At 46.4% G+C, this 22,939-nt stretch overlaps 1 protein-coding gene across 19 annotated transcripts in view; it reads right to left on the reverse strand.

Annotated features, from left to right (window-relative positions):
* The window catches only part of KALRN (kalirin RhoGEF kinase), a 646,808-nt gene that overhangs the window by 387,236 nt on the left and 236,633 nt on the right, over positions 1-22,939 (reverse strand). For all 19 annotated transcript variants that reach the window (XM_059687615.1, XM_059687614.1, XM_059687613.1 and 16 more), the window contains exon 5: positions 19,968-20,480. In XM_059687615.1, the coding sequence (XP_059543598.1) occupies positions 19,968-20,480 (513 nt within the window). The remainder of the gene's footprint in view (positions 1-19,967; positions 20,481-22,939) is intronic.

Here is a 22,939-nt window from a genome sequence, read left to right on the forward strand (position 1 = left end):
ACCATGTGCTAATGGGAATCACACCTGCAGCTCAAAGGGACACATCCACAGCCCAACCCTCTCGGAGAGGCAGCCCCAGAACCACCACAGGGTGCTGCACAGGCCAGGGCACCCTGCGTCCTCCCACTGCCTCCACCTTGATACACACTCAGGGGCCGTGTGGGTGCCCTTGCCCACACAGAACTCAGAGACCCGTACACTCTCTCAGAGCTTTGCCTGAGGGCATGGTGCCCTTCTGCCCTCCCTGTGTGGCCTGCCCAGGGATCTCACTCCCTTCTGCCTTGCTTCCAAACTCTCCCCTTCCCCATCCTCTCTGACACAACCCAACCCTTTCACTGTTATACACTCAATCCCTTCAGCTCTCAACAGTTTTTCACTCAGGAAAGATTCCTATTTAAAAGCATTACACCTGCAACTCCTCCTGGAATTAGTTTATCCTAATACAGAAATAGCTCAGTAAGAAATAGCTCAGTGGGAAAGCAAGGCCCTTTGTGAGCAACAACCCAGGGGTGAGATTCTGAAATGGGTGGCGGAGGAGTCCCAGACAGAAGGAGAGAGGCCCTAAAAAGAAAAGTGGGTGGGAATCAAAAGCAAATTTCCCCACTTTACAATTCTGCTTCCACATGAACTCTGACTGACGTGTGTGTGTGTGTGTGTGTGTGTGTGTGTGTGTGTGTGTGTGTGTTCTGCTCGGCACCCTTAAGCCCCTTCAACCCTGGTTTTCAATTATCCCCTCTCCTGAGATTGGCTTTCCTGGTTTTCCAAAGTGAGGTAAGAGAGTGGAAAAATAAAGGACCCCCAAATGTGAACCTAGTTTCTAGAATTCTTGTCTGAAGGGAATTTGACACTTGCCTCTTCTGTATTTTGCAAGGCTTGCAGGCCAAGGGAACGGAGAGACCATCTTTCCACTGGGATCTATAGATAGGAAAGGTGGTTGGGATTTGTGCCCAACAGACTGTAGTTGCCAATAAATATCTACTGAGGTAAGATTCTCTGGGCTCTGTTTCCCTTTAGGAGTTTGGCATGCCAGCTGGCATACTTTAATATATTGTATAAAAGAGAAGCCATTCTTATCTTTCACCATAAACTGGCTGCTTTAGGAGGATGGCTGAGCCCAGTTACCTGGGAGACCTCATCACTGTAGCCCAGAATCAGCCAGGTCACCAAACAGTTTCACAGGCCAGGCTGTGTCTCTGATCTGTAGATATGATGTGGATCCCCAACCATGTTTCTTACACCATCCATACCCAAATTCCCTAATTTGAGATCTAACCTCCTAGCATTTTGCTCACATCTAGAACTGGCCCAGTCTTTCTACAAAACAGGTAAACATCTCACTGTCAGGAAGGGATTAACAAGACCCTTTCCCCGTCTGCATGATAATCTGACTTTCAGTGAACATCTTAGTTCTGTTTTCCTGGGAACAGATGAAGATAGTATGTGCCAACACATTATTAAACAACTCCCCACCCCCAATTGGTAATCTGTATCTGATTGGAAGGACTAACAGCGAACTATAAATACCTATAGAGACCCAATATCTTGGGCTTCCCTGAGTGGGTTGACTCTTGTAGCTGGCATGTCCATTGCAGGGACCCGGAAACTGTGCCAATGCAGTTGTTACAAAAGGTATTGGCTCCTGTGGGACATGGAGTTTTTAAACCATGGCAGCTTCTGCCTCCATGGATCTTGTCTGCTTGAACCTGAGCTGGACTGCACAAGGTCTGTCCTGTCCTGCTATAAGCCATGGTTCCATCTCATGTCATCCTGAGTAGGTCCGTGCCAAAGGTGGCCCATGGTAGTCTGGTAAGTCAGAACACTTAGTGGAATCTAAGAAGACTCCAAACCATATATACAACAGTATTGTACCTTTCCCCGTCTTCCCTTTCTCCAGTCTCCTTTCTCATTTTCGGTTTCTCTCAATAACAGCAGTCATGATAATGGTAACAACAATAATGTTGACAGCAACTAATGTTTGTTGAATGCTCACTATGTGCCAAGCATTGTTCTGGCACTTTACATATAGTTTCCCATTTTACAGATTGGGAAACTAAGGCACAGAGAGGTTAATTAACTTGCCCAATGCCACACAGCTAATAAGTGGCAGAGCTGAGATTCAAACCGAGGAGGCCTTGTTCCAATGTTAATGCTCTTAACTCTGTTTCTCCACCCAATGTGCTCAGAGCTTCATTCCATCTATCCTTCCCGTCATCAGCAAACTTTCAGAAGTGTGCTCTGCCCCTGCTGCTTTGTTTCCTCTCCATCCACTTTCTCCTTAACCTGTAACATGTCCTACGTTTACTACTTTCTTAAGTCTGCAACCACAATGAAAGCTGATCATCTTCTCCTTTCTGAGTTCTTCATTCAGCCACTTCTCCTTCGCTTTGACCTGATGCAGCCCTTCCTGAAATTCTACCCTCTCTTTGGCCCTCTCACAAGGTCATTTGCAGGGGCAGGCCATCTGTCTGCAGACATGATGAGCTCTTCCCTCCTGCTTTCACAATCTACCAACACTAAATTCTCTCAGGAGAACCAGCGCTTTTACACACTTCATTCTCTTCCTCAACAAACCATGTCTAGTCTCAGCATGACAAAAACAACAGAAACACCAATCCTTCACTCCTACTGATTTAACCAAACTTACTTCCATTTCTCTTCCCAGCTTCTTTCCCTGTACCCACACCCTTATGCTGACAGTCTCAAGACTTGACCATCAGTCCTCTGCCCTTTATTCATCAAGTTCTATCCATTTGAAAACCCACTGGGCTCACAACTTCAATAACATAAACAGTATTTCCTATTTCATGTGCTCTGGCCCCGTGCCAAGAACCTCCGCAGATTATCTCGTGTAGTCCTTATAATGCTGCAAAGAAGGTATTGCTAATTCTATTTTAAACATGCTGAAAACTCCGTACAAAAAGGGAAGTAAATTGCCAAAGATCACACAGCTTGTAAGTGATCGAGATAAATTTAGAATCTAGTGCCCATCTGATCCTCAATCCCATACAATTTCCTCTGTTCCAGAGTTCCCTCTAACCTTAACCTTAACTTCCAGATAACTTACAAGAATAAATACATGCCAGGCTCTGCACAGTGAGTTTCACACACATTATCTCAGTCCTCAAACAGCCCTATTAGGTAGTACTAGGTGTACTGGCTAATAATGTGGATTTTTTTCAATAGATGGAGTTACACTTATGTTGATATATATGCGATTTGATATGTATGCTATTTTGTTGTATTGACAACAAGCTTCAAAACTTCATATGTCAAATTGGCTGAAGGTGTTAACATCATAGATATTTTTACACTTAAAAATGTTGAATTTCATGCCAAAAAAAAGAGCATTTGCGGGAAGTTATAATTCATTACTTTATTTTGAAGAAAAGTGATGCTGAATACTTTGGGAAGCTTATGGTGAACATGCTCCATCTCAAGATATTGTGAACGCTGTGATGATTTCAATGTGAAAGACAAAGAATGTCCAGCCCAACTGAAAAAGTTTGAAGACCAGCAATTACAAGCATTACTGGATGAAGATGAGTGTCAAACTCAAAAACAACTTGCAGAAAGATTAAACATTGCTCGGCAAACAATTTCCAAGCAATGGGAAAGATTTTAAAAGAAGGAAAATGGGCCACATCAACAGAACCAAAGACAAATGGAAAACCGAAAAGTCATCAGTAAAATGTTGCTTCAGTGGCACGAAAGAAAGTCTTTTTTGCATCAAATTGTGACTGGTGATGAAAAGTGGATTTATTTTGAGAATCCCAAATGCACAAAATCATGGGTTGATCCAGGTCAACCATCAACATTGACTGCAAGGCCAAATCGCTTTGGAAAGAAGGCAATGCTCTGCGTTTGGTGGGATCAGGAAGGTGTGGTGTATTATAAGCTTCTAAAACCAGGTGAAACCACTAATACTGATCACTACAGACAACAAATAATCAATTTGAACCATGCTTTGATCGTAAAACGACCAGAATGTTCCAGAAGACATGGCAATGTAATTTTGCTTCATGATGACACACCATCACACACTTCAAAACCAGTTAAAGACACGTTAAAAGATCTTGCCTGGGAAGTATTAACCCACCAGCCGTATTCACCAGACCTTGCTCCTTCAGATTACCACTTGTTCCCATCGATGGCACACATACTTTCGGAGCAGCACTTCAAAACATACAAAGAAGTGGAAAATTGGGTCTCTGAATGGTTTGCCTCAAAACAAGAAAAGTTCTATTGGGATGGTATCCACAAATTACCTGAAAGATGGGGGAAATGTGTAGCTAGCAATGGACATTACTTTGAATAAAGCACTTTTGATGTTTCTCTTGAAATTATCATGTTTCCTTTGATTACAAAATCCACTATTATTAACCGGTACACCTGGTAGATACAATCACCACCATCTTTTGGTAGTTAAAGAAACAGATTCAAAGAGATTAAATAACTTGGCCAAGTTCACATAATGAAAACTCAAACGGCATTATACACCTGCTGCCACTCAGCCCTAAACCTCCTGCCTAGATTACTGCATTGCTGAATACTTACTATATGTCAGGCATTGTTCTGATCTCCCTAAATCTACTTCTCCCTTATACCAAGCCATCTGCCCCCCCTCCTCAAGTCCTCTGCTCTAGTATACTACTTTCACCATGTCATTCCGTTGGTCAAAAATTAAATAAATATGCCGAAACCGGTTTGGCTCAGTGGATAGAGCGTCGGTCTGTGGACTGAAAGGTCCCAGGTTCGATTCAGGTCAAGGGCATGTACCTGGGTTGCGGGCACATCCCCAGTAGGAGATGTGCAGGAGGCAGCTGATCGATGTTTCTCTCTCATTGATGTTTCTAACTCTCTATCTCTCTCCCTTCCTCTCTGTAAAAAATCAATAAAATATATTTTAAAAAAATTAAATAAATAAATATAAACCACACATTATTATTGCTGCTGTCATCTACAATGCAAAACTCGGTGTTCTTATTCTGGTATTCAAGGTACCCTCTTCCTCCCCGCCTGGTTCAAATCTGCCCTTCCCTATTATTTCACACCACTGTCCTACACCAAGCATCCTTCCAGCCGTGTTCTATTCATTGCCATGCAAACACATCATATCATAGTCACTGCCATCTCCATATTTATGCTCACATCTTTCCTCCCTACCCTTGAGATTCCGATTCAGTGGGTGCACTTCAGGTAATTCTGATGCACCTGCATTTTTATTTAAACAGTGCACGTGGAGATTTAAGATCTGTCCAACATCAGGTAGCTGGTATCAGATGTAACCCACCTGTAAACTAGTTGAAAACATTGGTAAACAACCAACATAGACCCATGGCCCTTGAAGGAAGGTAAGCACACATTAAGCCCTATATTCACTTCACCCTGGCTTTCTCCTTGAGGGTATTTTCCAAACTGTGGAGCAAGAGAATAAGAGCTGAGAAGAAAGCAGCAGTCTTGATAAGTCTAAAAAAACCCAGAGATTAGAGCTCAGAGCTGGTTAAGTGATTGGAATTTCAGTGATAGAATAGGAGGGAGCTAAGAAAAGGAGCTTTAAAAAATCTTCATTAAAATTTCCTTCAGGTCCTTGGCAAAATCCTAAGCTGTGCATATGCAAGGCAACATTCCAGAATATCTAGCTGTGGGAGGTGGAGGATATTGAGAGCTAAACAGAAATTATAGTGCTGGAGAAATGTTAGGAGTTCTTAGTGTGAAGAGACTTTGGTGAACACTCTGGGCATCGAGTTGGGACCCCAGAAAGACCAGGCTGCAGGCGTAAAAACCACATCCTAAGAATAAGGACTATTCCCTGTGATAAATGAAAAGATGGAAGTAGATCTGCCATAGCAAACACTAAACCAAGGCTCAACATGATCAAGATCTGCCCATAATTTAACTGCATCCCAGAACAATATTTAACAGTATTTTAAGAAAGATAACCTAATCAAGAGCCTGTAAAAAATCACTGATAATATTCAGTGTACAATATAAATTACTAGATATATGAAGAAACAGAAAAAAGTGACTGCTGATCATATAATAAAATAGTCAATAGAAACAGACCCAGAGATTATTAGGCTATGAATTAGCAGATAAGACTTTCAAAATAACCAGGATTAACATCTTTAAAAAAAAATAGGCAGGAAAGAGACAAAATAGATTAAAAGATGGAACACAGCAACAAAGTCTAGTTTTCTGTTTCTTGTAGCCAAAAGCATCGTCATCATAAATATAGTGTTGTGTTCATGGCTTAGCATAATATCTTATCCACTTATTGAGTACCCACTGTATTCCAGACATTGAATTAGAAACTGATGATAAAAGATCGAAGTCTAGTGAAGGAGACAAATGTATTCAATATTCTGTCAATTTCAAGTGTGAAAACTATTATGAAAAGTGTATACTATGAGCTGATAGCAGAGGAGCACTTGGTACAATTTGCTAGAGGTAGCGGGAAGGAAAAGCATGGATGGCTTCCAGAGGTGCAACAACTGGACAACACTTGAGAGATAACATGATCTGGGTGAAGAAGGGGTCGATGAGAAGGGCATCCTAATGAGGGAAAATAGCTGAGCAAAGGCCTGGAGGCTCCTAACAACATGGAATAGCGAGGAGGTACAAAGAGCTCTAGGGCAGTGATGGCGAACCCTTTGAGTGTCAGCATTTTGAAAAACCCTAACTTAATTCTGGTGCCATGTCACATATAGAAATTTTTTGATATTTGCAACCATAGTAAAACAAAGACTTATATTTTTGATATTAATTTTATATATTTAAATGCCATTTAACAAAGAAAAATCAACCAAAAAAATGAGTTTGCGTGTCACCACTGACACGCGTGCCATAGGTTCACCATCACTGCTCTAGGGCATGATGTGAACAATGGGAAGGGATGAAAGAGAGAGGGAGGGGCCAGGTCACAAAGGGGCAAAGGTCTAAAGGCAGAGGAACTGCACCTTTACCATTCAGCCACAGTGGGAGGCGCTGAAGGGCTGTGTCCTGGTCAATTCACTTTTAACTCTGAACTGGATGTCTACACTGAGGTCCCCAGATAGACAGACATTGATTTCATTGTGAAGGGGAGTCCAAGCCAGCCCTGATCTCACAAACAAAATAAATTACCACATTACAGACTTCTCACCAACTAGGGGCTCTCCACCTCCTGCTGCTCCTCTGCTCCTCCTCTCTCCCTCCACTCTTTTTTCTCACAAACCCTTCAATGTCTGGGTCAAAGAAGATAAATATAAGGGAGGAGATAACATGAAAGGTGCCCAGCACAGTGTATGACACATAATAGATGCTGAATGATGTTAATGCCTTTCCATGCCAGGATAAGCTGGCAGTCACCAAAAAGAGCTGCTTTCTGATTAGAGAAACCCAGGCTGCAAGACTTCATGCTAAAATCACACACTGGCCTTGAAAATGAGCGGCAGCTCAGCTCTGCCTGGAGAAGGACAGCTTATGTTAGGCCTAAAAGGCCTCCTTCCTTGCTCTTGCCCTCCTCATGCTAAGTGATGTAATGAAAAGTCTCACCAAATCCATTTTTAATGTAAATATTTTCAGACTTTAAATAAGGGTGGGTCTTTGGGGTTTGGGGTTGCTTTTTGTTTTTTTACTGTTTTTTTTTGTTGTTGTTTTTTTGCATTTCCAGCCTGTTTGCTGGATGGACTGAATCCCCTGCAGCATTGGCAATACACACAGTATCCATCTGTAGGGAAGAAATGGTCATGCAGGAGCCAGCAAGTCAAGCAGACGAGAAACAGGACCAAGCAAGCCAGGAGTCAACCCAGGCAGCCCCGGGATGTTGACTCCATGGGGCCGAATTCCTTCCCTCTGAACCACAGATGCTGATAAAATATTTTCAGGAACAGAGTGAGGGAATGTGCTTCACTCACTTCCCAAAATCTAGAATTGAAGAGGTCAAACCCTACTTAATTCAAGCTAAGAAAATAGTGCCCAGCTGTAGCCCATAGCTAAATTTAGGCATAAACTGAGATCTGGCCCTTGGCAAGTTAATTTAGATGAGCTAATGCTTGTTCCTGGCAAACAGGATACACTCAGTAAATGGTAACTATTATTATTGCTGCAAAAATGGAGTGTCTGCTGGATGTTCACATCCAGTCCTCCCACACATCCTAAAATAGGCTGTGCCCATCACTTGCACATCTGGAAAGCATTTTCACACGGGCTAAGTAGGAGGTGGCCCTCCTCCGGGAGTCCCTTTCTGAGGGAAGGGGGCCCGAACTGGGCTGGAAGGGGGTCTGTGCGAGGTGGGCTTGATCTTGAGGTGAGGAAGAGAGTTCACACTCTTCCTTCCATCGTCTCTCCTCTTCCAGCAATAGCTTCAGCAATGGCTCCCAGCAGGTGAGGGGCCACGTGGGAGCCAGGCTCAGGTACATCCTGGAGGCGGTGCTTGGTCATGCATCCAGCTTCCAGACCCCAGCTGGCAGAGCATTCCCTGCAGGCGCTTAAGAAGGACTTTTGGAATAAAGAGCTCAATCGCTCCTCAAAACCCTCCATTAACAATCTTACTCAGAGGACTAAGGTGAATTCCTGTGTTTACACAGGGCCCTTGTCCCTAAGAGTAGGATATGCAATAACCAGGTAACACATGGTAACGTTTTTAGTAACCTTCTCTCACTTTTCTGTGTCTTAAAAGATATTAAAGTTTGAGTTTGATTTAGTGATCCATCCTTTTTCCAAAATATTTTGGGAGTCCCTTCTACTCCCATTTTACTGTCACCATTAAAGCTGGGCTCTCCTTCCTCCCTGACATCCAGTCTGTCCGTCACCTGGTCCATTTTCTATAGATATCAATGATGAGAGAAAACCACTGGCGGGCTGCCTCCTGCACGTCCCCTACTGGGGATCGAGCCTGCAACCCTGGCATGTGGCCTGACCTGGAATGGAACCATGACCTCCTGGTTCATAGGTTGATGCTCAACCACTGAGCCATGCCGGCCAGGCTGGCCCATTTTCTTTCCGTTAGTGTCTCCAGGGTTTCCTCCTCTCCTTCCCACTCCCCCCTCATCTGGTCACACTTGGGTTAGTATATTCCCTGCCTCCAAATTGCAAGATGAAACTTGCTAAAAAAGTGAGAGCATTAGAGTGGCGTCCCTTGAAACCACCACTCAGCAGTAGGTGGTGCTCTTGTGCCAGCCCAGAGTGCTCACAAATGTTTGTTCCATCAGGCAGCTTAGTGAGTACAGACTATGCCACGGCCCATTATTTTATTTGGCACTGACTGTGTGCCTCTGGGGAACACAGAGTTGTCTAAGACACTGGTCCTGACCCCAGGAATCTGCAATATAATTGGTGGAATGAGGCCTTTGAGCATAAATGTATCATCACTTGGCATAAAGCTATACTACACGATGGGTTGGAACAGGGTCATTTTGAGCAGTCTGGATAAGGGCTATAGGAAAATGCCCGGAGGAGAGAAAAACAACTTCCAACAGGGAAGAGCTGAGAGAGTAGCATTTGAACTGGACATTCAGCAAGGGTAGGGCTTCCGTAGGCAGAGTGGGAGGGACATGGTATAAACAAGCGGGGGAGCAGGTGGGACAGTGCAAAACACAGGAGAGGCCATCCTGATGATGAGGCCGAATGCCCAAGTCCACTCTCACTCTCCAGCCTACGTCCTTCTGATGGCACCTCCTCTTGGCACCTCATGACAAGGGTCAGCTCCCCAAGATAATCTCCTAGGGTAGGAAAAGTGCCACTCTGAGGTAGGACCAGTTGGTCAACCTGCTCATATGAAGAAAATGGAATATCCCTGTATTTTCTATACCAAGGAAGAACATGTCTTTTCTTAGCACAGCAGGGCCTTTCTTACCCTAGAAAAGGGTCCCTAAGGAGGGGCTGGAGGGGAGCCAAAGGGCGAGAAAGAGAGGTTTCCTGGTGGAGGTAGAATGGGAGTGTGGGGGAAGAACCCTCCTGAGATTCAAGTAGAGGCAGCTTCCTCCGAGGGAATGAGTGTTCCTTGGCATGTTCTACATGGGTTTTCTGACTCTCCCCAGGATGAGAACCTGAAACCACAGCTTTGCTCAGGGAGAGTCATGGGCCAGGGATGGGCTAGAAGGAGACTGTTCCCTGAGGAGGAGTAATGACTGCTGACCTGGGCACACCTACCTCAGGACACCTGACACCTGTCCACTCAACACGTTCATACTGAAGTTTATCTACGTGTACCCGTGACATCATCTTGAGTTCACACGTATGCCAGTGCCTCTCTAGTTGAATGACAGAACATAATTCTCTGGGTGGAAATAACTTGGAGTTTCAGACTGACTAACTTGTGCTACAAGAAACAAGTGCACCTACACACACAATTTTCTCACTTGTGAAAGTGGGATCGAGAAATGTAGATCCTTCCCCATTCATTCTAATAGTTGAAAAACCCATCACGGGAAGGCCGATTAAAGAGTAGAGACGGGAGTTCACCTGGAGCAGAAACCACCAGGAAGGGCAATGAGGACTGCCTCCGAGTCATTGGAGGGCTACCCTGTGGGAGGAGGAAGGGGCTAGTTTTGGGGGACCCCAGAGGGCAGAGCTGGGACCCCATGGTGAAAGCTCCAGGAAGGCAGATCCGGGCCTGGTGGGAGGAGGACCTTCTAACAAATGGTGCTGTGTAACAGGCTGCCTCACAAAGCTGTGGCTTCCTCAACGCCAGAAATTCTCACCAGAGTCTAGAACGCATGTCAGTGAGGGTGGCTGGAGGAGCTCTGCCCTGGGTTAAGGGTAGACCCTCTGACTGATTCAAAGATTCTAGCATTCTCAGATGCTCCTGGACCAGCCTGAACCATTCATTAGAATCCGGCTTTCAGGGTCGCCCCCTGGGAGTGGTCAGATTTCTGCCCCTCTTTGCTGTGACTCCTGGTGACACTTTCCCTCTTGTACTCCTCCCCATGGAGCCTGACCTCTAGTCACACTGGACAGTGAGAGCTCCCAGAGCCCACCCCGGACTTGGAGGCTGCCATGCTTTTGCACATGCTCTTCTGTTTTCCCGGACCTTAACTTTGGCCGAATGTTTCACCATCTATGTTCCTACAGCAGTGACTGGCACCACAGAGAACTTTCCCTGAGCAGCAGCTATTTGCTCACCAGTGCCCTATGCTCCAATGTGGGAAGGCCTAACTCCAGCTCGTCTTCCAATTGCCTGGCCCCGGCAAAATATCCGGCACTTATTTAACTGGCTTATCTTCAGCAACAGCGCTCTAAGACCTTGCCAACCTGGTCACATGCTTCCATTTCCCTTTCCTTCTACTAGCAGCAGATCTTGTCTCTAATACTGATCGACGGGTCCTCCTCAAGGTCCCTTCCTGGTTTCTCCAGGCACCAGGTCCCCTCCATGCCCTGCTACCACATGCTGCCCACTGTCTGCTCGGCATCCTTGTTGTGAATGAGGGAGTACTCTTCACCCTCCCTCTCCAGGCCATGCAAGAAAGCCTCCCCAGGCCTCTCTTCCACTCCTGATCCCATCTATGTGACTCAGCTCAAGTCTGTCTGCATAAGCCTACTGTCTATTGGACACCTACTAAGTTCTAGGCATACCAATGCTTTATATACATTTTTTAAAAATATGTTTTTTATTGATTTCAGAGAGAGGAAGGGAGAAGAAAACAGGGCTAGAAACATCAATGATGAGAGAGAATCATTGACTGGCTGCCTCCTACTGGGGATCGAGCCCACAACCTTGGCATGTGCCCTGACCAGGAATTAAACCTTGACCTCCTGGTTCATGGGTTGATGCTCAACCATTGAGCTAATCCAGCCAGGCTATATACATTTTTAAATCCATACAACAATCCTGCATGTATTAAAATTCTACATTTTACAGACAAAGAAACTGCTCGGAGAAGGTGAACTGGCCACAGATAGCCTATCAGGTAGGGAGTGGCTATACTGGGATTCAAACCCGGGTCTCTGTGACTACAAAGCCTGTGATCTTTCTAGAAGCCCTGGCTGGCTCTTCTGGCCTGTGCTCTCTCTGTCCTCTGTGAGAGGCCTGAGCCACTCACGGAGCTCTTCCTTAGCTCCACCCAAGGAAGCAGGACTGCAAAAGGGAAGCTAAACAACAAGTTCAGAGAGAATGGATGCATGAAAGGGCGGGAAAGTACAGACTGCGGGAGGTGCAAGGTCAAGGAGAAGAGAGGTCACAATGGGAGAGGAAGGAGAGGGGCGCAGTGGGGTAGCACAGAAGGTGAAGGGAAGGGAGGTAAATGGGTTCTTCAAAGTAGAATGCCTGGAAAGGGATCTTGAAAAGCCCCACCCCACAGACTCAATTTGTTGTGTGTCTTTCATTCTTCAAAAAGGTACTTAAGACATTTCCTCCACTTCCTCTACTGGGGCAGAGCTGGCAGCTTCTCTTTTTTCTTGGACTAACTCCCACTCTTTCCCCCATATACACTAGAGCCCCCAAACCTAACTCCTGCTGAGTAAGGAACAGAGACCTTGGTATCTAACCAGGGTCTAACCCCTGGAGTGGTTACTATTTCTAAGCCATCTTTTTCTTACGGGGTATTAGAATCACATCGATGCAGAACCTGATTTTCCCCACAGTGTCCCCCGCCCTCTGGTGCTGGCGGTAGAGAGAGGACCTGACACACCGTAGGCACTCAATGTTGACAAACGAATGTTTCTCAGTTACTTCCTGGGCCTCAAACAACTCCTTTCACTATCACTACTTTTCCTGGCTCACCTACACTGCTGTGGACAGAACCCGTGTGACAACCTGGATTCTGGAAAGTACTGTTAGCACAGTGTTCATGTTCTCAGTTCCAAGGGCCAACCATGTGGTCCGCTATGTGGTCCTGTGGGGTCCATTCATGAGGAGAGGCCACATACGCAGGCTATTCGCATATAACTATTCAGGTCGTGGACCCTTCCAGCCCTCGTGAGAGACCTGGGAGGGAGCCAGGCCTCCCATGCCAAGCGTTCCTTCCTCCAGTTGCTCCCACACCCACACTCCTGGTGCAGACCTAGTGACCACAGCATACGCTGGAAATGCAGGAGAGGGGGAGAGAGAGAGAAAGGATGTATCGAGAAGAAAAACAACTTTGGGAGAAAACACTCACACATGCAGCCTGCAGAACATTGTGACTTAGATTATTTTTGGACTCTAATGTTTCTAATGTTCAAGGGGAGGAAATGAGAAAAAGTAAGCAGAGATTCCCAGGATCAGGAGGCTGGAAATAATACAGGACACTGTGTCCTGTATTGGGGTGGAATACAGACACACTTCCTCCCCGAGAGCCCAGTCAATGGGGGGGGGGGGGGGGAGGGCGGTTGGTGCTCGTAGGAGAAGGGAGGGCAGGATTGAGAGGACCCTAAAGCGTTTCTCAAACAAACAAACAAAAAACAGGTAATGGGCACTAGAGCCTTTCTCCAAAAAAAAGCAGGAAATTACAAACTGACCCTAAACACCTTGCCCTTCTGCTTTGGAGGGAGAGTGTAGGAAACAGCTCCCAAAGATCGCAGCTCTTTGAAGCCTCCCTCCCAACATGAAGGACTCAGGCAATTGGTGGTGGTGGAGGTGGTGGGTGTTGGAGGTGTTGGGGGAGGGGCAGTCTCAGAGCAGAGTGCATATCTTCCCATGCTGCCTACCTGTCTCTATCCCAGGCACACCTCCCCAACTCACCATGTCCCTGCTTTCCCCTCTGTAACATGATCCTCACACTCATGCCTGCCACACAAAGTAGGAGGGAGCACCAAACGATGACCCACCATGATGGATGACTTTGGGTGGGTCTCCGCTTCTGGGTCAAAGTTTTCTATGCAAAAGGAAGGGCTGGACCAGACAGAAACTCTCTTAAGGTCAGGGGTGTGAGAACACTTTAAAAACCAACATTCCAAAAAGACTATGCATTAGAATTACTACAATGGCACTTCAGTTTGACAAACGACTGTGGAGCCATGCTCACTGCTGGCTTGAGAGGCCCACGTGGGGTTGGAGCTGTGGTGAAGAGAGGAGGCTGTGGGCCAGGGACAGCAGGAAGAAGAGGTAGCACAGTTTCTCCATACTGGCCCCATTGGTTCATGTCACCACAGGCAGGATGAGACTTTGGGTCCTACTTAGGGCCCTAGGGAGTGATCAGAACTGATTATGCTTTGGAGGGAGAGCATCGGAAACAGTGGTGGACACTTTGCCCAGTGACAGGGCATCCTGGGGATGTCCTGAATTGCTAATGTGGTGAACAGGACATACAAATAGCAGAACAATAAGCATGTAACCCTTAGCACTGTGCCCTGCTGCCTACCGTGATGCCCTTCACCCAGTGGGCCCCATGAATAATGAGAGTAACATTATTTCGTCTGCACGGACCTCCAATAGTATAAAAATGCATAGGTGTATTTCTTGGATGAACTGTAGGAAGTGTTTCTGGCCCCACGTTTGTAGAAGAATAAGACACTATTAGCTACTAATGCAAAGCAGAAGATGACAAGTGTCTCAAAAGTTTCCAGAAAATGTATTCCCCTACTGCCCACTCTCACTTTATACCCTGAAAAGCGCAGAGGAGGTGAGCTGTGATTTCTCCTAGCCTGCATGGTTTGGTCATATCTTTTTATATAGCTTAGTACAGTGGTCGGCAAACTGCCGCTCGCGAGCCACGTGTGGCTCTTTGGCCCCTTGAGTGTGGCTCTTCCACAAAATACCACGTGTGGGCGCGCACATACAGTGTGGTTGAAACTTCGTGGCCCGTGCTCAGAAGTCGGTATTTTGAGGGTCTCTATCAAGCTACGCTGGAGATGCTATTATGTCCCCCTTACAAGCCTATTCTCCACGCCAGGGCCACTGCCACCACTGCCGTGATCACACACATGCCCTGCACCACTTCTCCTGCTGAAAGATGTTGCCCCAAGGAGAGAGTATCATACATGAGAACAGTGCATGTGAAGGCAGAAGGAAAGTCAGAAGTCACTGAGCTAGCCCAAATTCTTCATCTTTTTTTTAAAAAAATATAACTGGGGGTCAGAGATCAAAGATGCAGCGAAGATCTCCCAACCAGTAAGTGACATCCCAGGACAAATATGGACCCCACTCATACAGCTTCATTCCAGCACGAACATGGCTGAACAGAATTTCATCATGCAAGAATGAACATGCAGGAAGACATTTAAAATTAAGTTCTTCAAAGGGAGCTTTCCCATAGGCGGTGTGGTGAGGCCAGTCTCGCCTAAGCAAATGAGAGGTCCTCATCTGGGCAGATGCCTTGGTCCTGGAGGAGGTGGGCACCTAAATCCCCTCCCAGCGTGGTGATAAAGATCTTGTGGGGGTGCCCCAAGCACAGGTTTCCACGTGAAACAAGCACAGTGTGCTGCATCAACCGGTAAGAAGTGCAGTTCCAATACTGGAAACCCCACGGGGGAGCTCTGCCCAAGCTTTGGGTGATTCTCCCACAGAAAGTGGGAATATACTCCCTTCTGGAATGGTGTTGGGCAAAACTAGGGTGTGGGCCCCTGGGTAGACATCAGGATAGCCCCTTATTCAGAAGCAGAGTAGACAAAGGTTTCTCTGTCGGTTAAGCTAGATATGCACGGGAGCCCTCCTAAGCACTTCTCCTTCCCTGTAAAGGCTGGATGACTGTAGGCCTTCCCTACATCAGAGGCAGGCAGTGCAGAGCTTCAGCATTTTCTGATACTTCTCATTGGCATCAGCACATAGACTGGCACAGTGAGGTCACACGGCCGCCATCAGGATGGTAAGGCTGGGTTTCCTACAGTGAATGGGAGGTAGACTTTTCCCTTTCAGGGTCTCTTCCAGTCATACCGTTCAAGCTGTCCTAGGTACCCAGGAAAGGGGAGGGCCCTGGGGGGGATCCTCCAATGAGTAGTGCCTACCCTTCCCTTTTCCGAGGGGACATCTATGAGTCTACTTAATGACCCTTAATACCACAAATTGCCCCCTGATGGGAAAGAGACCTCCCTTCTCTCTGGGAATGGGGTGTGATTACAGGGCAGACACCTTCGCACAGGTTCCACGGCAGCTGAGGGGGCAGCCGGCTGTGGAACAGGGTGGCAAAAAGAGCCATAATCTGCGCCTGGCTAATGAGGAGTGACCCAGCCTGTGTTCGGTGAACACAGTGGGGGACAGGCCCATTAGTTACAGACCAGCGGGCAAGGGCCGAGGCAGCGATGCTCATACTCCAGCGAGATGCACTGGGTGCTACTGGAATGACCTCTGAATCATCCAGCTCTCCCACAAATTGCTCACTAAGATTTTCCTGTCATTTCTGAGCTGCAATGTACCTGTTCTCTCGAAACTCCCAGTCGCAGAGGCTGTGCCTAGGACAGTGAGGTGCACACAGCAGTCATACATCATAATAAGTAGGACAGCTGGCTGCTCCAGGGCAAAAATTCTGGCCAATTCCTCCTTATCTAAGTGCCTTGTTTTGGGCTCATGACAGCTGCTCAACAGACATTTATTAAATGAACGGGTGCCCTGCTTTATGAATTATCTACAGAACAGAGTCCCTCCTCCCTAAATGCTTCATGGGTAGAAATAATAGCTCCCTCTCCACGTCCCCCCACCCCCAAGATGAAGAATGCTAGGAGTCATCACAGAGGTCATGGGGATGGTGAGAGGTGCCTTCCCTGTCCAAGGCCAGCTGGCAAATGAGGAGCACCACCTATTATTCAAGGCCTGGGACCAAGCTGCCACCCCACAGGCCAGAGGGGAGAATCTGCGCCCACCCTTAACAAAAATAGAAGCTGGGTGAGCACCAGACTCCTCCGATTGCCAAGAGCTTCCCGGATCTGGAATCAGAGGTCTCCGACAAGCCTCCCACCAGAAAGGAAGCTCAGCGTGGCTCACGCAGTAACTATTTCCTCACGCCCTTGTTTAGATGTGGATCTGCATACACACAGCCCTCACCCAAACCGCCACCCTCCTCACCCCCTTTCAAAAACACCAAATAAGTAGAGGGCTGAGACACTTAGTTCTGCACAGATATTTTAAATTAATCTTGAAGCAACTTAAAAGGACTGTTTTTCTCCCGTTCCCTACTCCCAGCACATTTTCTGTGGCAGCTGGGTCAAGCCTGAGCAGCATTTGCACCACTGACTCAATGACAAAATATTCCTGGGCTGCTTTCTTCCCATCATCCGTTCACTCCCTCTGTTTTGTTTATTATATTCTGTGCCCTCCCCCCAACCCCCCGCTCCATACACCACACACACACACACACACACACTTCTTTATAAGGCATGAGAACACCATGGTACATGGAACCTAAACTGAAAGTACTGGATTCGGGGATCATGTACTTGGATGGGGGAAAATATATGCCTTTATTTTCACTAACCTCCAACTGAAATATAGCATTCTCTTCAATTATGAATGTAGTCAACAAGCTACATTACTGTTCATAATACCTGTACCTCTGAATACACATCTTCATATCACATCAGGGTTAGTTACCCTAAAATATCATTCTTGCTCATTGCTACTTCAAAATCAATGGTAATTGTGAGACTTCAAGTAGATTTTATTATTTAACATGTTAAAGAAGTACAGGTTACTACTATTTTTAAACTTATTAACTGTATTTCAATAATTATTTTCTAAGCCTAAAATATTATTTTGTACATTTACAAATATTACTCTGAGAAGGGGTCCACAGAATGGTTGAGCCCTGCTGTTGACTGAGCATTGGGAGGTGGGATTTGAGATTTTCCCTGTAGTCATCAGGGTGGGGGCTCGGGGACTAACAAGCAGTGCTCAGTGGTGGCATGAAGTAGGTCCTAGGAGCAGAGGACAGTATGGCATTTGGATAAGAGCTTCGGTGAGCTTTAGAGACAGACAAAATACTGGCTCTAATTGGCAGTGTGATCCTGGGCAGGCCACTCCATCTCTCTGAGCTTCCATTTCCTCCGCTATAAAAGAGGAATACTAATATGCCATGTGATTCTTGCGAGAGAGAATGAATTGAGAGAATGTATGTGTGGCAGCAATTACCGCCTAGTGGACTGGCACTTGTCTGACTCTAGAAGGTCAGCCTTACCTACTCAGGTCTTCTGGTGCTAAAAGTATATGGTTCATCTTATTTTTGAGACAGGCACCATCTGTGCCTCATGCCATCTTCCCTTACCCTTGAGCTTCCGGGGTGCTGTGAAGTGCCTCAAACTCTAAAATACATCTAGGCAGACCTAGTCCCCTGCCTCCCCCTCTGTCCCTGTCACTGCAATGGCCAGCTAGGCCAGGCTGCAAAGCAGGTCCCCTGCCCCAGAGCAGAAGAAAACCCAAATAGAAAGGAGCTATTCCAGATTTTTCTTACCCCAGGCACGGGAGCCAGAGTACCTGCGACTGGTTTCCCAGAGCCGCTGGCTCCTGACCTGGTGTCTCATAGCTTGGTGGACAGTGACAGGATCCCATAGTCCAAGTGGCCCTTCCCAGAGCAGGCCAGGGTCAGACCCAGGCTGCCAGGCCCCTGGGCAAAGAGCCCTTAGGAAGTCAGGGAAAACCTTGCAACTCCTAAGGTTATACAAGAAACCCCTTTAATGTCCCTTGACTTAAATGATGTTCAGAAGTTCTGTTGTAGAAAGGGGCAATGCAGTCTTTAAAAATGACATGTTCTGATTTCCTTCTGATTATAAATTATAAAAAATTGGAAAATACATAAAATTTATACCGAGGAATTAAAATTAACCATAAGCTTGTCATCTGAGAATCAAAACTATTAACATTGTGCTGAATTTTCCTCCAGTCATACCTATGCTGGCGCTCTCACATAAATTAGGATCATCATTATATAGAGTTGTGTTTTTTGCTCCTTTTCCCTCCTTTTTGCCCCCCTCCACCTCATCCCCGGCCTTCCCCATGCTATTGTCTGTGTCCATGGGTTATGCATCTATGCATATTATATAGTTTCATATCCTGATTTCATCACTTAAAAATATTTATATATTTCCAATATGAGCTCTGAAAAGACACAAAACCATTATATTAGACACTGTCTGTAAAATCCATAGGTTACTGAGAGATGCAGAGTAGCATTATGCATTTAAATATAAGTTATTTCCAGAAAACTGATAGGAGGAGAGCCCATTTCACTCCCCCCAAAGCACATATAATAGCAACTCTCTTCTTTACGTTGAAAAAACCTGGAGAAGATACCTTTGTGTCCTCAGCAACGAAGCACTACATGATATATTTTTTTTTCCCTTTCTCATATCTCCCCTGATAAGGAGAAAGCTATGAAAATTCACTGCTAGAACATTGGGGCCTGCTTAAGTGCTGGCTGAGCTGCTGAGGAAAAACCTTTTGAATGAAGCGCATGGCACAAAGAGCCCTGACTTCAAGCTGAAAAAGGCTGGATTCATATGTCAAGTCTGCCATTGTAGCCCCAAGATCAAGGAGCACTCCATTTCCCTGCAGGTCAGCAGCACCACGCACCTCCAAGGATGGGAAAGCTGTGCAGTTAGGTAAGGCTCTGCACGTGGAATGCTTTGTCAACAGTCGAGTACACTGCCCAGCACTAATCCCTCAGTCATGTTACTGTGGCCGGTAACAGTATTATTATTTTTGTTGCTCAGCCAGCTCGGACCATTCAGTACAGGTCCTGAGAGGGGCAGTGTCCAGCCGTGGGGAAAAGCATGGGCTCGGCAGCCGCACTGCACTGCCTTATTTGGCCAAGTTATTTAGCCTCTCAGTTTCTTCACCTGTAAAATGGGATAATGATGATACACCTACCTATAGGCCTTCCGAGGGTTAAAATGCGTTCATTTATACTCAGTGCTTACAACAGTGCCTGGCGCATAATAAACACTATATAAAGAGAGCTTTAAGGAGTCAGTGAGCAATGGCCAGAGATGATTAAAATAAATGTGTACCAATAAACACTTAAAAAAAACTTTCCACAAAAGTCATTAATCAGAAAGCTGAACTGGCAACCTCGATCAGTTTCTCTAAAGAGCAGTGGCCACCCGCCCCCAAACCCCGGCCCCAGGTGGGCCGGCTCCCCTCCTACCTTCTCTGCATCCTGCTCGAAGAGCCTCAGCTGGAAGCACTGGTCCAGCTTGAGCTTGCGTACGTGCCACATCTGGTGCAGGTGCTGCCGGGTCGAGTGCAGCTTGTCCAGGAGGCTGGTGATCTTGGGCACCAGGCTCTGGAAGTCAGCGCTGCCGGGGATGCAGTTGCGCCCCGAGAAGCCGTCGCTGCAGCGGATGCACTGCAGCAGCCGCTGCCCCTCCCGGTCCAGCTCCTCCACGGGGGCCTTCAGCACCTTCTTCTTGAGCTGAGTGTGCTCATCGATGAGCCGCCGAGAGCCCTCCACGTCCACGGGGAACTCCTTCCGAGCCAGCATCTCCTGCAGGTCCTCCAGGCGCGAGAGCAGGTGCACGGCGCTGTTGAAGAACTCCTCCAGGGACAGCCGCAGTTCGATCCACTCCTCGTGGTTGTAGTCCAGGGAGCCATCGAACTCCTCGGTCAGCTGGGAGGGGTCCACCAGCTTCGTGAGGCCCTCCACAGACACCATGCTCGTCTGGGGGACAGACACAGAGAGGGTGACTCAGTGAAGTGGGGGGGGAGTGAGGGGAAACCAGGGCAGCTGTAGGCAGGAGGGGAGGAAGTCAAGGGGAAAGGCCAAGGTAAGTCCACATAATAATGACCACAGCCTGTGCAGGAAAGGGCTGGTGGGTGAGCACGTGGCCTGCTGGTCATCAGCTACAAATCAGCCAGGGTAAGCAGTTTCAACAGACCAGCTGACTGCCTCCAAAAGCCTCTCCACCTGCCCACCACTTGCTATTCCAGGAAAGGCTGCCTTTAAGTCTCAGCTGCCTTCATCTTCCTCCTCTCCACCCCCGAGTCACCACAGCAGGACTTCAGATGCTAGAAGCAGGAGTGCCTGAGGGTCTGGTTCTCCAGAGCTTGAAAACCCAGCCAGGCCATGACCCAGGACATCATCACGGTTGCATGAAGCAATGTGGGTCAACTTTGGGCTGCAACGGTCTGACTCAAGCTTCCTGCCTCAGGCTGGGTGGGCCGCTGCCGACACCGAGGCTCTCCTGGTAGCAGATACCAGTCTCTGATTTCGTTGGCCTGGACTGGAGTGTGTGCATGGGTAATTTTAAAAGCTCACCAAGTGACTCTAATGTACAGCCACTGATACAAACCTCTGCTAATCTAGATCCTGGCGACTCAAAGTGTGGCCCTTGGCGGCAGCATTAAGACCCCCTGGGAGCTTGTTGGAAAGCAGCATCTCAGAAGTCAGATCTGCTGAATCACAATCCACATTGAACGCGATCCCCAGGGACTCTGTGCATTAAACTTTGAGCAGCCCTGTTCTCGAGCACTTTCCCCTTCAAATCTGGCTCCCAGTTTACCACGTCCAGGAAGTCTCCCATGATTATATGCACCAATTAGTCATTAAGTATCTGCTACTGAACAAGCCTGTACCCTCAGCCTGCATGAAGGATTTCATTGGCTGTTCGTAAGGCATTCCCTTATAAATACTCTTCTGAGTGGGAGGCCCCAGCTCTCTCTCCTTACTTCTTATTTAGGAGGCAAAGACAAGCTTGCTCAACTTGTGGCGAAGGAAGAGGGGAAGGGCTGAGCAGCCACACTGAAACACAGTTTCAGGACTTGTTGGAAAGAGTACTTTTTCAGGTTATAAATATATAGGCTTGTTATCACCACCTCTGTATACAAAAACCAAAACTACAAAACACAGGGCTCCTGCCCAGCTGGTGTGGCTCAGTGGTTGAGCGTTGACCTACAAACCTGGAGGTCACGGTTGGATTCTTGGTCAGGGCACATGCCTGTCTTGTGGGCTCGATCCCCAGCAGGGGGCATGCAGGAGGCAGCCGATTAATGATTCTCTCTCATCATTGATGTTTCTATCTCTCTCCTTCTCCCTTCCTCTCTAAAATCAATAAATCTATACTAGTATATTGAAAACCCTTCAGAATGAAGTGGCATGGCACTGAAGCAGGGCTGCAAATATATATTTATTTATTTTTAAAGCACAGGGCTCCTAATGTTGGGTGGGGGTGCCGGGAGAGTAGGAGAGCTGTCTTTATACCAAGTCAAATTCTTTGTGTTATTTAAACAGAGTGAGAATCACTTCATTCAGATGGTCAGGTTGCTGTGCTCCATCACAAACTACTGGGGCCACCACGCCGCACACAGGCACTCCTGGCCTAGGGGGTAGGGTCTGGAGTGGAAAGTTGCGTAAGTTTAGGTGCAGCTCCGCCTTTCCAACATGCACACGTACACAAGGTTCATCCCCCTGCAGGTGAGGGCTAGGGTTCCGGGAAAGGGGAACAGCTTGGATTTGGCTGGAACAAAGGTTCCTAAATCATTGACTTAATCTGCTGTGTCATCATTAAAAATCCTCATATGCTGTCTGGGAAAACCTAGCTAAAGAGAAAATAATAACACGTTCTCCTTGAGTATATGAGAAAATAGAAAATATGAAGAAAATGAAAATCACCTTTAATCAGCCACTGCTAATAGTCTACTAATATTTTCACGTGTCTCTCAGTCTTCTTCATTATGCACTTAAAAGACAGACTTCAGATTATAATGCCCAGACTGGTTAAAAACCTGCCTTTTTTAAAACAATATATCATAAGTATTTTTCAAAGACACTATTTTTCTAAATATGATTTGCATTGAGATATAATTGACATATAACCAAATATGATTTTAATAGCTTCATGTATTTGTGAATTAATGTTACCAAAATTAATGGATATTCAGGATACAAACTATATGTATGCACATGTATATGTGTATATGTGTGTATATATATCTGTATATATGTATGTGTATATTATGGCAAAAAACACTATGATGAATGAACATTCTTGTAGACCATTATCTGTTTATAATTATAATTAGATTTTCAAGAGGTTTTGTTTAGCTTTTATATTAAAAATATTTTCTAAGAAGAATTACTAGATCAATAGCCATAAACTCTTTTTAAGGCATTTGGGCCAA

Source organism: Myotis daubentonii, chromosome 3 (genome assembly GCF_963259705.1).
Source record: "Myotis daubentonii chromosome 3, mMyoDau2.1, whole genome shotgun sequence".
Classification (NCBI taxonomy): domain Eukaryota; kingdom Metazoa; phylum Chordata; class Mammalia; order Chiroptera; family Vespertilionidae; genus Myotis; species Myotis daubentonii.